At 41.9% G+C, this 14,828-nt stretch overlaps 1 protein-coding gene across 4 annotated transcripts in view; it reads left to right on the forward strand.

Moving 5' to 3' along the window:
• The window catches only part of CNOT10 (CCR4-NOT transcription complex subunit 10), a 42,026-nt gene that overhangs the window by 26,339 nt on the left and 859 nt on the right, over positions 1 to 14,828 (forward strand). For 3 of the 4 annotated variants that reach the window (XM_081882043.1, XM_081882045.1, XM_081882046.1), the window contains exons 9-17: positions 25 to 174; positions 1,038 to 1,240; positions 3,122 to 3,243; positions 4,124 to 4,300; positions 4,740 to 4,820; positions 11,544 to 11,657; positions 12,589 to 12,719; positions 13,185 to 13,220; positions 14,428 to 14,555. In XM_081882043.1, coding sequence (XP_081738169.1) covers positions 25 to 174; positions 1,038 to 1,240; positions 3,122 to 3,243; positions 4,124 to 4,300; positions 4,740 to 4,820; positions 11,544 to 11,657; positions 12,589 to 12,719; positions 13,185 to 13,220; positions 14,428 to 14,555 — 1,142 coding nt within the window. The remainder of the gene's footprint in view (positions 1 to 24; positions 175 to 1,037; positions 1,241 to 3,121; positions 3,244 to 4,123; positions 4,301 to 4,739; positions 4,821 to 11,543; positions 11,658 to 12,588; positions 12,720 to 13,184; positions 13,221 to 14,427; positions 14,556 to 14,828) is intronic. The other variant, XM_081882044.1, reaches the window with a different exon arrangement.

Here is a 14,828-nt window from a genome sequence, read left to right on the forward strand (position 1 = left end):
TTCATTTATTTATTTTTTTCTTAGGTGAATGCTTACGGTGCATGTTCTGGAATAACCTTGGGTGCATCCATTTTGCTATGGGGAAACACAACTTGGGAATTTTCTATTTCAAAAAGGCCTTGCAGGAGAATGACAATGCCTGTGCACAACTTGGAACAGGTGGCTCCGACACAGGTAAGGTCGACTAGTAATAAAACACGCTGAAGCATTAGCAAATTGTATTTTTATGGGCCTATAATATAAGCATGAAATGGCTCCCTCCCACAATTAAAATACATCAGTATCGAAAAACTACTTAATATGTGACTGCTTAATATGTAGAATTGTATTTTCCAACCTATTTTTCCAGCTAGACCACATTATGCAAATAGCAGAGCCTCAGTTCTTCCAAATGTTTAAATAGTAATCAATTTAGTGCATCACCTAAATTTATAAAGGAGTTAGCCAGACTTTATATGTATTTTAAGTACCAGATAGACTCCTTACAAGAACTGCATGAGGAAAGTGGGAGGTTTCCCACTTGGCCTCACCTCTCTCATATCTCTGGTGGTCATGCTACTGTTGCACATGAAAGCTGCTCCCTAACGTTTTGAGCCCTTGTCTAAAGTTCTCCCTCCAGCAATCCTGCTTACCATAAGCGAATAACTTTGAGAGATGCAAAGCTACTATGTATAGAGTGCACAAGATATATTGGGTTCCTTGAATTGGAAAATTGTCATGGCATGAAGAATTGACCACAGCCTCAACTCAAATAAAAAAGAGGGGTTTTTGGGGGGAGGGGGGAGAATTTGACTTGGTCTTAAGTGACAGGATTCAGATCCCTACTTTCGCTATGAAGTAATCTGTGCACCCAAGTGCAAGTCACTCGTTAAAATATGATTATGTCACGAAGAGGTTAGTGGTCGTGGGAAAGCAGTGATTATATTCTAGTTTTGGTTAGCTCCAGTGTGGCTTGTCTTTGGATATAGGTTAATTAACCTATTCCTTTTCCAGCAGTGTCCTTTTTGCACTTAATGTTATCTGATTCTTTTTCACAGGTAAAAAGTTCTCAGGACGACCAATGTGCACCTTGTTGACTAACAAGCGTTATGAGTTGCTGTATAACTGCGGCATTCAGCTCTTGCATATTGGGAGACCGCTAGCTGCTTTTGAATGCCTGATAGAAGCCGTCCAAGTTTATCATTCGAACCCTCGTCTCTGGCTGAGGATAGCCGAATGCTGTATAGCTGCCAATAAAGGAGTAAGATGAACCCCGCAGATTTTTTTCCCAATCAGAAATAGTTTAATAGCACATGCATACAAAAATGCAGTTCTGGGAGTTTAATGTTTTTTTTAACCCTGCAGTCCTTTGTTACGTTCACAGTATTGTCAGATGCTTCAATATCTTTGTGAAACAACCTGAAAATCCTAGCGAGGAGCCAGGTCTTTAAATACTCTGGGAAACTATTAAACTATTAAAAAGAGTTATTGCCATTTTCTCCAGGTGGTTGAAAGGAGCCATTTTTTATTATAGGAAAACAACTGTACTTCTGTTTTGTTTCTTGTGAGCCTCTTTGGTTGATTTGCATCATCTGCATATTTCAGTTTCTGATTTTAGAAACCGCTTCTGTGTTGTGCTGTATGGTATGGTATGGTATGCTAGGCTTGGTTTGGACATAATTCTGGACAATTGCTTACCATTACACCCATGAGCAGCAGCAGAGTTTAGTATCACATGGTTCTCTCTTCCCCTTGCATACCCATGAAGAGATTATAAGCTTCCACTTTTAAGCTGACCAGTTACTCTTTATATCCAAACTATGGGAATGGTTTGCTAATATGCAAGGATCATGGGCTAAGGTTTGGTGTGTTTGAACAAACCATAGTTTAACCTAGTTTCAGTTTCCGAAACTTAGTTTAAATGCAGAAGTGTAAGCATTTAATATTGCAGCAGTGGTGGAAGAGAGGGAAGTGGAAAGTTGACGAGCCAGCTTGTGCCCACAACACTGAAACGTAGTTTAACATGATGTCGGAAAAGGATGTTGGTGTTAATGCCCAATTAGGTGGGTGTTTAAATCAGAGTGGTTGAATTTGGTCGGTGAGCTAGCAGTCATTCCTGGAATAATCTTTGTATTATTCAGGTTTAGATTCTGTGTCTGCAGAGTTGGCTTTCTGAAAGTGGGTAGATACTATCTACTGAGTTGCAGCCTGACCTAAATTGGTTCACAACTACCACCAATACAGTAGCAAATAATAATTAACCCCCCCCCCCTTCTTAACACTTTTGGTTTTGAGAGATGGAGTGTTGTTTATGCTTCATCTTTGAAATGTAGCACAAGGTCAGGGAGAAACAGGAGGGCCTTTGCCATGTCCTCCAGCTTGAAAGCGGTGTGCTGTTGTTTTTTTCTGCTCTGGTTTCTGTTGGCTGCCTGCTTTCATTCAGCAAGCATAGAGCTAAAACAAATCACAGGTTCCCTCCCATGGCCTGCTCATGGAGAAGGTGGAGATCAAGACTGTCGGACCCTGATTAAGGTGGGACCCCAAATATATGTTGAGACTAAAAGTGGCTAGCTGGTGTATATCATATTTCCACTTGAGTTAATATAGTGTTTCAGACCTGTTAAAAACAAATATTTTCTAATAATAACACAATGGAAACCGTTCAGCATGCTCAAAAGAGCCTGGTAGAATGATGGCGATATAGGAATACAACTTAACACCTTGAGTTGAATCAGGCTGGTGGTGCAAGTGCAAACAAGAGTTTTATGGGCTTTTATCCTTTTCTTTAAAAAGAGACTTCGATTTCCAGGCAGGAAAGGACATTGTTTGCTCTTCCTGGGACCATGTTAAATGGGGTTGGGACTGATTGCTTTTAATGCAGCGTAGATTCCTGCAATGAATTCCTGAGTTGAGGTCTGACCTTGGTATTGGCAATATTTTTTGTGGGTGTCGTCTGCATGTAAACTGGCTTGTAATAAGTACAATTGAAATTGCTTTTGTGCCTAGAAAAATGGGAATATAATGCAGAGTATAAAGATGCTATGGAAAGAAGGAACAGAATACTGAATAGCAGCAGCTAGAGAAAATGCCAGCCTTTATCTAATAAATATTCCTCTTGATGCCTTAAATGTTTGTTCCCTAGAGTTCAGAACAAGAAACAAAAGGACTTCCAAGCAAAAAGGGCATTGTACAGTCCATTGTAGGTCAAGGATATCATCGTAAAATAGTATTGGCATCCCAGTCTGTACAGAACATTGTTTATAAGTAAGTTGTGCAATTTTACATTGCTGTTATCTGAAAGGGAAGTTGCTGGTTGGCTGAAAACATTTCCAAAGTGCCCTTTCTTGGTGCTATTCTTTTATTTCTTTAAGTATTAATTTTCAGCCAATCATGTGAATGGAAGTGCTTTGCATTGCAATGTTTACAAGGCTGCTTTGTGTATGAGAAAAGTTATGTTGGCTGGCCCTCTTTGCATCTCACAGTAAACCGTGGTTAATGATTTCCCATGAATATGCAGGTCCCTTCCACTTTGCACCTGTAGGGTGAGTGAGAGCAACAAACAGCAATCCCAGTGTTTTGTCCAAACTGGGGGTTGTGATTGAACACTATTGTGTTTTGTTGCTCCCACTTGTGGAGCACAGGTAAAGCAGGAGCAATCTGCATGCTCATGGGAAACCATGAACTATGGTTTGCTGTAGTGTGCAAATGCTGTCCGCTGTGCCTCATATTTGAGTTCCTCTTGCTTACGGAACACACTTCTTTATAATTGGCTATGTGGTATGAAGTGGAACCTGGACATGGAATCCAGATGGGTTTAGCAAACACATTAGCACAATTTGTATAGCTTTGTTCTCCAAGGGCGCAGAAAAAGCAAAATTACTACTTTGCTAGGTTATGGGATTTAAGGGACCATCTTCTTAAATTTAGTTTTACACAGGATTCTTGAAACTTCTCTAAGACATAATTGTGTTTATTTCTTTATAATATAGTTTATTCAGAAACAACTTAAAACAGGAATACAGTACTTCATGTAAACCAAAGCTGCTGTAGATTAAGAAAAATATTTTGACTTCCTGACTTATAATCCTTGCCTATATTAATGTAGTACAAAGAGCACCAATATACTTTTTTTCCTGTTTTCAAGTGATGGCCAGTCTTCAGCTATTCCTGTAGCTAGTATGGAGTTTGCAGCAATTTGTCTAAGAAATGCTTTGCTGCTGCTTCCTGAAGACCAGCAGGAGCCAAAGCAGGAAAATGGATCTAAAATTGGCAACCAGTTGGGAGGGAATAATGAGAACAGCGAGAACAATGAAGCTTGCAGGTGAGTGCTGCGTCAGATGTTTCTATTGCTTGTTTCACTAAGTGTCTTGCCCACAACTCTAAAAAGAAATTTTGTGGCTGCTAACAGAGTTAGGATAATTGAATACGGAGAAAAATGGGGTTGGTGAAAAGTGGTTTGAAAACAAATGTGTTGCATGTAAATAAAATCTAGCAAACCTAAGGTGTTGCTGAAGGTGTTGTAACTATACTATTACTCTTCCTTTTTTTGTATGTTTCTATTGGTGTGTATTCCAGATACTGGCCTTTTTTCCAGATATTAGCCTTTTTTCCATGGAGGCCCTCAACAGCAGCCCCTTTCCTGTTCCTCTTTTTTCCTAAGGCCTAAGCAAATGTTACTGGTTGTTAACTTTCCAAGCCTCTCATCATTTCACATTTCTCAAGCTGTTAACGTCGCTACTCACTCTCTGTCTTTGTTTCAGTAGCAAAAGCCACGAAGGAGACAAATTCGTTCCTGCTCCACCATCTTCTCCACTGAAGAAGCAAGAACTAGAAAATTTAAGGTAGGTCCTAAAATTTCTGGATGTGCTGCCAGACAGTGCAGTTACAGTATTCTGTGGACTTTGTTTCTGAAAGAAAGCAATCTAAGTTTGCTTTCCCTAAAGTAAGAGAAATCTCGAGTACAAATTATTTTAATGACATTTTATATGAACGTATGCTAACGATACCTTAATGGAGGTTCTATACTGAATTTAGACCGTTTATACAGATTCCTGGCTCCATATATATCCACCATAAAAGTTTTTTCATGTAGCTATTAATAAGCAGTAAATTGATTGAGCAGCCTCAGCCTAACTTCATGCTGTGGAAAAAAGGGGAAGCCTGGGGTGGCCCCCACTATGGACTCTGGCCCGCCAGTATGTGGCCTCTCAACAGATAATCCCACTCTAAAGAAAAAAGCTCAGAAGAAGAAAACTTCCCCACTCTTGCAGTAAGTTGTGTCACCTCCTAGAAGCTGGAAAGCACTAATTAAATTTAAACTAATTATATTTGGGGGGAAAATGTACTATTTTCTAGCATGTTCCCACAATGCAAAACAACAAGAACAACAAACCTGTAAGTACGTGAAACATACTCAATAAGCACACAAGACGTAACCGGCTGTACTTTTTGTTACAGTTCCGTAGAGTCCTTTCACAGGACCACTACTATGCTGTAAGATCCACTGTCCTGTAATATTACATATGAGCCTGTTCTACTGAAGAAGCCTAGGATAATAATAATAATAATAATAATAATAATAATAATAATAATAAAAAATAATTTATTATTTATTATTTGTACCCCACCCATCTGGCTGGGTTTCCCCAGCCACTCTGGGCGGCTTCCATAGAAACCCAAAATACACTAAAATATCACAGATTAAATACTTCCCTGAACAGGGCTGCCTTAAGATGTCTTCTGAATGTCAGGTAGTTATTTATTGCTTTGACATCTGATGGGAGAGCGTTCCACAGGGCAGGCGCCACTACCGAGAAGGCCCTCTGCCTGGTTCCCTGTAGCTTTGCTTCTCGCAATGAGGGAACCGTCAGAAGGGCCTTGGCGCTGGACCTCAGGTCCGGGCAGAACGATGGGGGTGGAGACGCTCCTTCAGGTATACTGGGCCGAGGCCGTTTAGGGCTTTATAGGTCAACACCAGCACTTTGAATTGTGCTCGGAAACGTACTGGGAGCCAATGTAGGTCTTTCAAGACCGGTGTTATGTGGTCTCGGCGGCTAATATTCTGGAAATCCTTGTCTTAGACTCTGTGAAAGGATTCCGTGGAACTGTAACAACCCTTCATGTGGATAATTGGACTCTATGAACAGACAGGTGGAATAGACACTTATACATGTATGGACCTTATGCATGAACTGACTAGAGAATGAACTGATCTACTGGGTCTTCTGCTTTTTTCATTGAACTTTCTGAAACTTCCGTTGAAATCTACAATTTGATACAATGAATACCTTATTTATTCAAAAATACATCCGGTCACGTCTTGTGTGTTTATTGAGTATGTTCCTATAAGGCAGGCATAGGCAAACTCAGCCCTCCTGATGTTTTGAGACTACAATTCCCACCATCCCTGACCACTGGTCCTGTTAGCTAGGGATGCAACTGCAGAAACTCCCCCTCTCATTCTGTAATTGGTGTTTGGCAGTGTTGATAAAGATGTTAAACCTGGGTCTCCTCCCAGCACTAGCATCCTCTCCACTTTCTCCCCAAAATATTTTCATTGTTGTGGGCATGCATCCAGGTGGAATCTAGTAATCCTGAGTACTAGTTAGAATGCTCAGACCCAGATAGTCATCGGGACAAAACTTCTGCGTTGCGGGATAATTGGTGGCATGAGATTCAAAGGAAAGCAAGCTGCCTATGAAACATTACTGTGGTAGGTTTCCACTGGTGTTCACATACAGTTAAATATTTCACTGGAAATGGTGATTATCTGAGAGGCGCAAGAGAGAGGAAGTCATTATGCCAACGTAGAACTCCTTTTGTCCTAGCTTATTATATAGGCACAAGTTTCATCAGTATTAAAAATGAGCATCCATATATAGGGGAATCATGTAAATGCTGCATTTCCTTGCAAAGAGGTACATCCTCCATAAATCCATGCACTTTCCAAAATGTGGGAATAGCTGCATTAGTGTGTTTCAGGTTTGTTTTTTGCTTGATCCATGCATTTTGGGTACATGTATGGGAGTTAACTTCTGCATGTAAATACTAGGCATGGCCATTCTCGCACTATAGCGGATGTGTGCCCTTGAATGTGAATTCAGACTGGCATATCTAGAAATGTAATGTGCATATGAATCCTTATTGCAGCATTTAAATGAAACTGTATTTGGACTAAGTTTTCTCTCAGTTACTTAAACCAGGGGTGAAACTAGGCTTTAATTTACCCAGGTCAAGGACCCAGTTTGGCACCCCTCTGGAGGTGTCACCCAGAGCAGAAAAACAGGCTAGCCCATCCCCTCTTGTAGGCTCTGCTTAAACATTAGTAATTGTGAGTAACTATGAATGGCATTAAACCAAGTTTTGCTTAAGAGTAGGCCTATTGAAATCAGTGGGCCTAGCATAGATGTGTTCATTAATTTTAGTGGGCCCCTGTGAGTGAAACTTAATTGAATGCCACCCCACAATCCCGCAAGTGGAAGGTTTTGGTGTAAAGGAAGTATACTGTGCCAAGGCTGTGAAAACAATCTCACATTTGACATTTCTTGTGCTGTAAAGGAAGGGAAATAATCTTTCACAATCCACTGTTGTTCTCAATTGATGAAACTTGACAGCCTGTCAAGAAAATCCTGTCATTATAACAAAAATGATTGTACTCCTAGCAGAAAGGGGGGGCGGGGAGTGGGAAGCATGACAGGAGGGAAGAGAAACATTGATTTTAGCTTCTGTAAGGCTAGCTCCAGATAGTTAGGCTCCCTCCATTTTTTCCTTATGTCTCACTTTTTTTAATCTTCTGCACAAGGTGACTGGGAGTATAAGTGTGTTGTTGTTTCATGGGAAATAATAATTTTATCACTCATGCAGACTATCCATGTCCTTGGCTACTGTGGGATGGAGCTTTGGCAGAAAGGAGTTTTATCTAAACGTGACCTGTGAACCAAATTTTGCCTTCAGTTGATGTTGTCAGCATGTTAAAAATTCTATACAGAATTTTTGGTTGTCATGGCCATACATAAAAACCTGTAATGGCAGAGTAGCAGCAGTCCCAGTGTTAATGGATTCTCTTGTTCCATATCTTGAACCCAGCTTAGTGGCTCACCTGTCTGTCCCATACTTCTCCTAGTCTCTGTCCTCAGCAAGTGTCCTTGGAGGGGTGGCTGGTAGTAAACTCCTGCAAATTGTTTCACCTGGTCTCATCCTTTGTAAGCAGTATTGCTTGCAAATTATACATTATTATTAGGCATCACTTACACTTGGGAGTTCCGTTTTGATCTTCTCTAGTATTTCGAAAGCACATTTGTTTCGGGGAGGGAATATGGGTCATGAAAAGTGTTTCAGATTAGGACTGTAATCCAAAAGTACCCCTTTAAAGGTAAAGGGATCCCTGACTGTTAGCTCCAGTCGCGAATGACTCTGGGGTTGTGGTGCTCATCCCGCTTTACTGGCTGAGGGAGCCAAACAGTTTTTCCGGGTCATGTGGCCAGCATGACTAAGCCACTTCTGGTGAACCAGAGCAGCACACAGAAATGCCGTTTACCTTCCCACCGGAGCGGTACCTATTTATCTACTTGCACTTTGATGTGTTTTCGAACTGCTAGGTTGGCAGGAGCAGGGACCGAGCAACGGGAGCTCACTCCGTCACGGGGATTCGAACCACCAACCTTCTGATCAGCAAGCCCTAGGCTCTGTGGTTTAGACCACAGCGCCACCCGCGTCCCAAGTACCCGTTTAGGCTCCTGCAAAGTTTTGATGCATAGTAAAGGGTGCCAATTCTTTGCTTTATATCTTTTAACAGCTGCCAGTCATGCTGAAGTATAGCAACTGTAAAGATTCCCTTGCTGGAAAAGTTTCTTAATCCTAGTACACTGGGCTTTCTTAGTCCCTCCCTTCCTCCTGCAATCGCTGCCCCTGTGGCAACCATTCCTTGTGCTTTATTGGAGACTACTTCCAAATTTCTAGAGCTCATAGTCTCTGCCCAGCTGCATGTGGAATCATAGAAAACACTGTAGAACTGCAAAGGCATTAGAACTGTGAATTTGAGGAGTTCAGGTCACGTTGAAGTATTAAAGCATTTTGCCCCTTTGGTTTTGATCCTGGTAATTGCCAGAAAAGAATACTTCTAAGGAAAATTGCAGCTTGGTTTCAAAGCTTTATGATAAAACTGTTTCCCCCTCCCCCTGCCAAGTCACTTCAAATTCACAACTAAACTTAATTCACTTTCAGTCTTGTGCAGAAAATTGCCAGCTTGGGGGTGCCATTCATTTGTTTTAGGTACCTTCTGCATTTAAAGTTGTACCACAGTGAAACAAAGTGTTACTTCTTAGTGATCAATTACTGTATTGTTTGCTCTATAAGACTCACTTTTTCCCTCCTAAAAAGTAAGGGGAAATGTGTGTGCATCTGATGGAGCGAATGCAGGCTGCGCAGCTATCCCAGAAGCCAGAATAGCAAGAGGGATTGCTGCTTTCACTGCACAACGATCCCTCTTGCTGTTCTGGCTTCTATGATTCAGAATATTTTTTTTCTTGTTTTCCTCCTCCAAAAACTAGGTGCGTCTTGTGGTCTGGTGCATCTTATAGAGCGAAAAATACGGTACATTGATAACTTTCATGTGGTGCAGGCTTAATTCATTGTGTAGATGAGAGTGACTAAACTTTGTGGACTAATAGATCTTGTAAGAAAACTGAACAGGCTGGTTGATATAAAAAGGCAGCTTTTTCTTTTTTTAAAAAAGCTTTTTCAGACAAAAGGGAGGAAAAGAAGCTCAAGAATACAGAGTCAGTAAAGGCAGTCTGTGGAGATGTGTCAAAATTCTAGAGTGGGGTTGGGGACAGTTTATATTTCTGTGGGTTTAGCTGCAGATTGTCTGAGTAGTTAGTTGGCAGCCTTGACAGTGTTTGGAACAATATTGTAAGCTGGAGGCAAGCTACTTGAGTTCAAGTTGCCTATAAGCATATTCTCTTGGTTGCATTAGCATGCAACATTAAGCCTAGTTACACCTGGGCATGAATGAGCAATGTGCTAGTAGTGTATAGAGAGAAATGGGGGTTGCTTACCCCCCCAAAAAAAAACCCTGTTCCTGCTGCTGTGGTACCAGGAGCTAAGCCACAGTTTGGTTGGGCTTAGCATTACATCCCAGCTCAGGCTCGTGGTTTGTGTCCATCTCCAAACCAGCAGTAAGCAAAAACCAACTCGTGATAAGCATGAGCCCATGTTCCGATGTAACATGAACACATGACTTGGTTACTGGTAGTGCTGCAGCAGCAGGAGAGGGGGAAGAGGAAAAGTGACTATTCACAGCAGTGCAAATGGATTTCAGAATGTCTGTAGACATCAAAGCCTTGCTTATATACTGGAAAATGTGAGCATGATCTCTTTTGCATCAATTAGCTACGAGCCTTTATAGCCAGCTTGGTTAAGAAGCAGCGCTTCCCCATACAAATAAGATAGCATCAGTGTTATTTGACTGCCCTTGATACACAGCACCACCCTAACAGTTGCAACTGCAAATGGATTTTTTAAAAAGCAAAGTAAGATTTTGGGCTTGAAAGGATGCCTGCTTTCCTTGGCAAGCTTTTCCCCCTGTGTGTTGGGATTTGATGTGACATCTGGGCATGGAACAGAGGAAATGGGGAGGAAGCAGCAGAGCGATTTCTTACCCTGCTTGTGTGTAATTAAAGGGCATGCCTCCTGGGACACAGGCATAAAGGAACCCCAGGCCCTGCCATGAATTAACATGGCTTACTGCTGAACCAAAAGTGGGCTTGACAGTTGCCAGAAGGCTGCAGCCGTAATAGCCCACCTACTGGCTAGAGAGTTTAATGGACTCCTCTTGCAGCTCCAAAACACCAGATCTGTCCAAGACGATCCACTCACTCCTTCTCCTTTCTGCCATGCAACAGAGTTGGATCTGTTCTTGTAGCAAGGCAAGCAAAGCCGCCTCCTGCCCTGAAGCCAGGAGAGCCTGCCTTGAACTCTGCTTTGTGAAGTGGAAAATATCCCAAAGTGCTGTGTTAAGAAGGGAGGGAGGGGTGGAATTACAAGCTGTAAAAGCCTGACCTAATACTGACATCCTGATGCGGGCCTTTTGTTTGAAGCTGTGGAATGCTTGGCTCGAATTTCAGGGAAAGAATTTCAGGACCTACTTGTGCTTTATTGAGAGGCTGGAGGGACAGCAATGCCAAAAAAGCATTTCTGCTGAGGTGCCATGAGTGCCAATTGCGCAGAACCCATTGTTCTTTTTAGAGATGCTGAAAAAGCTTGTTTTCAATATTTTCCTTTAGTGCACATAGTAAAGTATGTAACAGCTTTATTTTATGCGATAAGGCAGTCTACCTTTCCTCTTTAAAGTTCTCTTAAGTTTATTTATTAAATTTGTATACCACCCTTCATGGGCAGTTCACAGCATAAAAATACAAATTAAAAACACAAAATACATAAGAACAACAACAAACCACCACCCCCATTTATAATAGGATAAAGGGTGTCATTCAGCCAAAGGTCTGCTTGTGTGGATTTTCTGCATGTATCAACTTTCTATGTGTGTTTCTATTTTTGTTTTCTAGGTGTTCAATACTTGCTTGCAGTGCTTATGTGGCCCTGGCCCTGGGGGACAACCTTATGGCTTTGAATCATGCAGACAAACTTCTCCAGCAGCCCAAACTGTCAGGATCCCTTAAGTAAGCTTGCCCTGGTCAATTTCTTTTACATTTAGTTTTTGTATATAGTGTGTAGGCATGTATGACCTCAAGTTATGCCATAACTGCTCACATGATAGTTGGGATTCTTTTCATCTATGAAGTGCCCCCCCCCCAAAATTCTCCTCCTCCCCTGATCAGTGGAAAAAATAGACCATCACATGATAAAGCGAGAGACAATTTATATTTACACCTGGCTTTGAAGATGTTTTGCAGTTCTGTATATTACTGTAATATATATAATATACGCGGGTGGCGCTGTGGGTAAAACCTCAGTGCCTAGGACTTGCCAATCGTATGGTCGGCGGTTCGAAACCCCGCGGCGGGGTGAGCTCCCGTCATTCAGTCCCAGCTCCTGCCCACCTAGCAGTTCGAAAGCACCTCTAAGTGCAAGTAGATAAATAGGTACAGCTTTAAAGCGGGAAGGTAAATGGCGTTTCCGTGTGCTGTGCTGGTGCTGGCTCGCCAGCTGCAGCTTCGTCACGCTGGCCACGTGACCCGGAGGTGTCTTCGGACGGTGCCGGCTCACGGCCTCTAGAGCGAGATGAGCACGCAACCCTAGAGTTGGACACGACTGGCCCGTATGGGCAGGGGTACCTTTACCTTCTATTACTAGAATACTAAATTGATGAAAGAGGTTCTCAATCCCTTCAGTTTTGTCTTCTTGCCCCTTCAGATTCAAAGGAGTACGGAATGGCTTTGGAAGTTGCGAGAGCTGGAATTAGGCACCTCCAGCTCCAAATGGTCCAAACAATTACTATTTTATACAAGTATCCTCTTATACTTAATTTTTAATGTGGGGTTTCTTAGTTGCAGTAGGGCAGTCACTCAGAGAGAGATATCCACGCAGTAGCTTGATGTGACTTGTTGCCAGATTGACCTTTGCAACTGTGCGCGCTCTTGCTTTCTGCAGGTTCCTTGGGCATTTGTATGCTGCAGAGGCTCTCATCTCTCTAGACAGAATCTCTGATGCCATTACTCACTTGAACCCGGAGAATGTCACTGATGTGTCCCTGGGGATTTCTTCAAACGAGCAGGATCAAGGTTAATGAGTCCATACTTGATTAGAACCGGTCATGCTTTCAGCTGCCTTCCTGCTGTAACTTGTAACAGCTCTACATTTTAATGCACTGTTATAAAGGCCATAGCCGCTTGCAAAGTTCCTAGAATCTATTTCAGTTTAAGTGCCCCTAGAATGCTGCTTCCTTTTTCTCTAATCTTAATATTGTTAACTTCAATTTGGGCTGTGAACTCTTGGAATCCCCAGCTATGCTTTAACATTGTATGCAATGCAAAATACATGTGGAATGCAAAAACAGATTTCCAAGTATGCCTGTATCTGTATTCGTCATATTTGCACTGAATGTTGATGAAATATTCCCGAACATAACCAGATTGACTGGAATGGGGGTCATGAATGATCTTTAAATTGTTGCTTGCCTTAAAGCATATGTTGTGTTGAAATGTTGATTTCACTAAACGATGCGTTCCTGCTTGTATTCTCCGCAGGATCTGAGAAAGGAGAAAATGAAGCAATGGAATCCTGTAAGTACTCACCTCCCTGTTTACTCTTGTGTAATTACATATGTGAAATTATGCCTTAAGTGCAAGACTGGATAAAAAACTTTGTCTCTGTGCTTCCTTTACTGAGGAGCAGGGTGAGCTATAAATCCAGTAAATGCTCGTGTCCTTTCTGCAGTGTGTTGCATGAACCCGTCAACATCGCTGCTTAAGTCCCTTACCTAATAAAGCAGCTGTTGTACCTAAGAAGTACATTTCGTAGAAGAGTTAGAGGGGAACCCTTCCTAGGGCTCCCTTTTTATTTCTGGCATCACCTGATTTGTTACATATTTTAGCCTAGAGATCTTTTATTCCAGTTAAGGAGCTACTTTTAAATTAAAACCATGGGAACCGTCACTCAGGGCATATGACTCGTGGGAAGGCTTGTAATAATAATGGGAAGTTCATCATAAATTCAGCTCTGCCACAAAGGAGAAACCATGCCTCCATTAGCTCACCATATAACCACCTTCCTCCTTCCGGCCTTTATTATATATTGCATGTTTTCAGAGCAGAGTAGCTCCAGCTGGTACAAGCAAGTGATCCAAACTCCATACCAAAGGAAATGGCTTTGACACTCTGCTGCTGAAAATACTGATGGGACACTGGTGTGCAAACACAATTTTCCTTTCTGCATTGTAAATATGCATCTTGGAGCTGTTGGTAATAGAAGCTCCCCAGACAAGTGGTTGTAAAAATTTGGAGATGCATATGCCCATTTCTAGCTTAAGTTTAAAGCTGCACTTGATACACTAAGCATTATTTTTAGTTAGTTACATGGTAAGCCAATGTGGGCTTCCCCCAAAAGTGTAAGCACACAGGCTCCAGTGAAGGAGATTGTATCTGTTTTACTTCTCCCCAATAGTTCTGCTGTGCTGCAACTTATTATCCAAACCCAGACTTGAGGTTTAGCTCTCGGCAGTTATATATAACACAAAGGTTTTTTTCCCCTGTGGTTTATGGTTTATCTGTGACAGCTAATTCATGAGTCTCATTTTGGATGACACACTAAGCTAAATCAAGCCACGGCTTCCCTCAGTGTTGCAGCAGAACAACTAGGGTAGACCAGGTTGTGATCTCCTAGCCAGGAGCTCAGGCATTTGTGCTAAGCCATGTGCAGACTGGGCCATTGGCCACTGGTAATTGCGAATGATCTTAAATTTGACAAATGTGTTTTTGCATCTTTTTTAAGCTGGCAAGCAAACCCCACAATGTTACCCCAGTTCTGTCACATCTGCACGGACCATGATGCTGTTCAACCTTGGAAGCGCCTACTGCTTGAGAAGCGAGTATGACAAAGCACGGAAGTGTCTGCACCAGGTGAGTCTTGTGGCCTTTTCACTAGGGGAAACCACCCAAATACAACTAACTGGTCCCACAAGTTGTTCTGATAGTTTTCCTTGTCGAAGCACAAGGTTTTCTCACCCATGGTAACCAAACGTTAACCTGCGATGGGTGGAAAAACAACACTTACAAAAAGGAATCGGCACCAGGGATTTTTGATTAAAAGTTGGAAAAATCCTTTGTTTCCCAAATGACAAAGCAATGCTTTGTTCAGAAGACAGAAAGCCACTGCCTCTAGCGAAGTTTTTG

This window comes from Podarcis erhardii (genome assembly GCF_964252035.2).
Source record: "Podarcis erhardii genome assembly, chromosome: 12".
NCBI classification, from domain to species: Eukaryota; Metazoa; Chordata; class Lepidosauria; order Squamata; family Lacertidae; genus Podarcis; species Podarcis erhardii.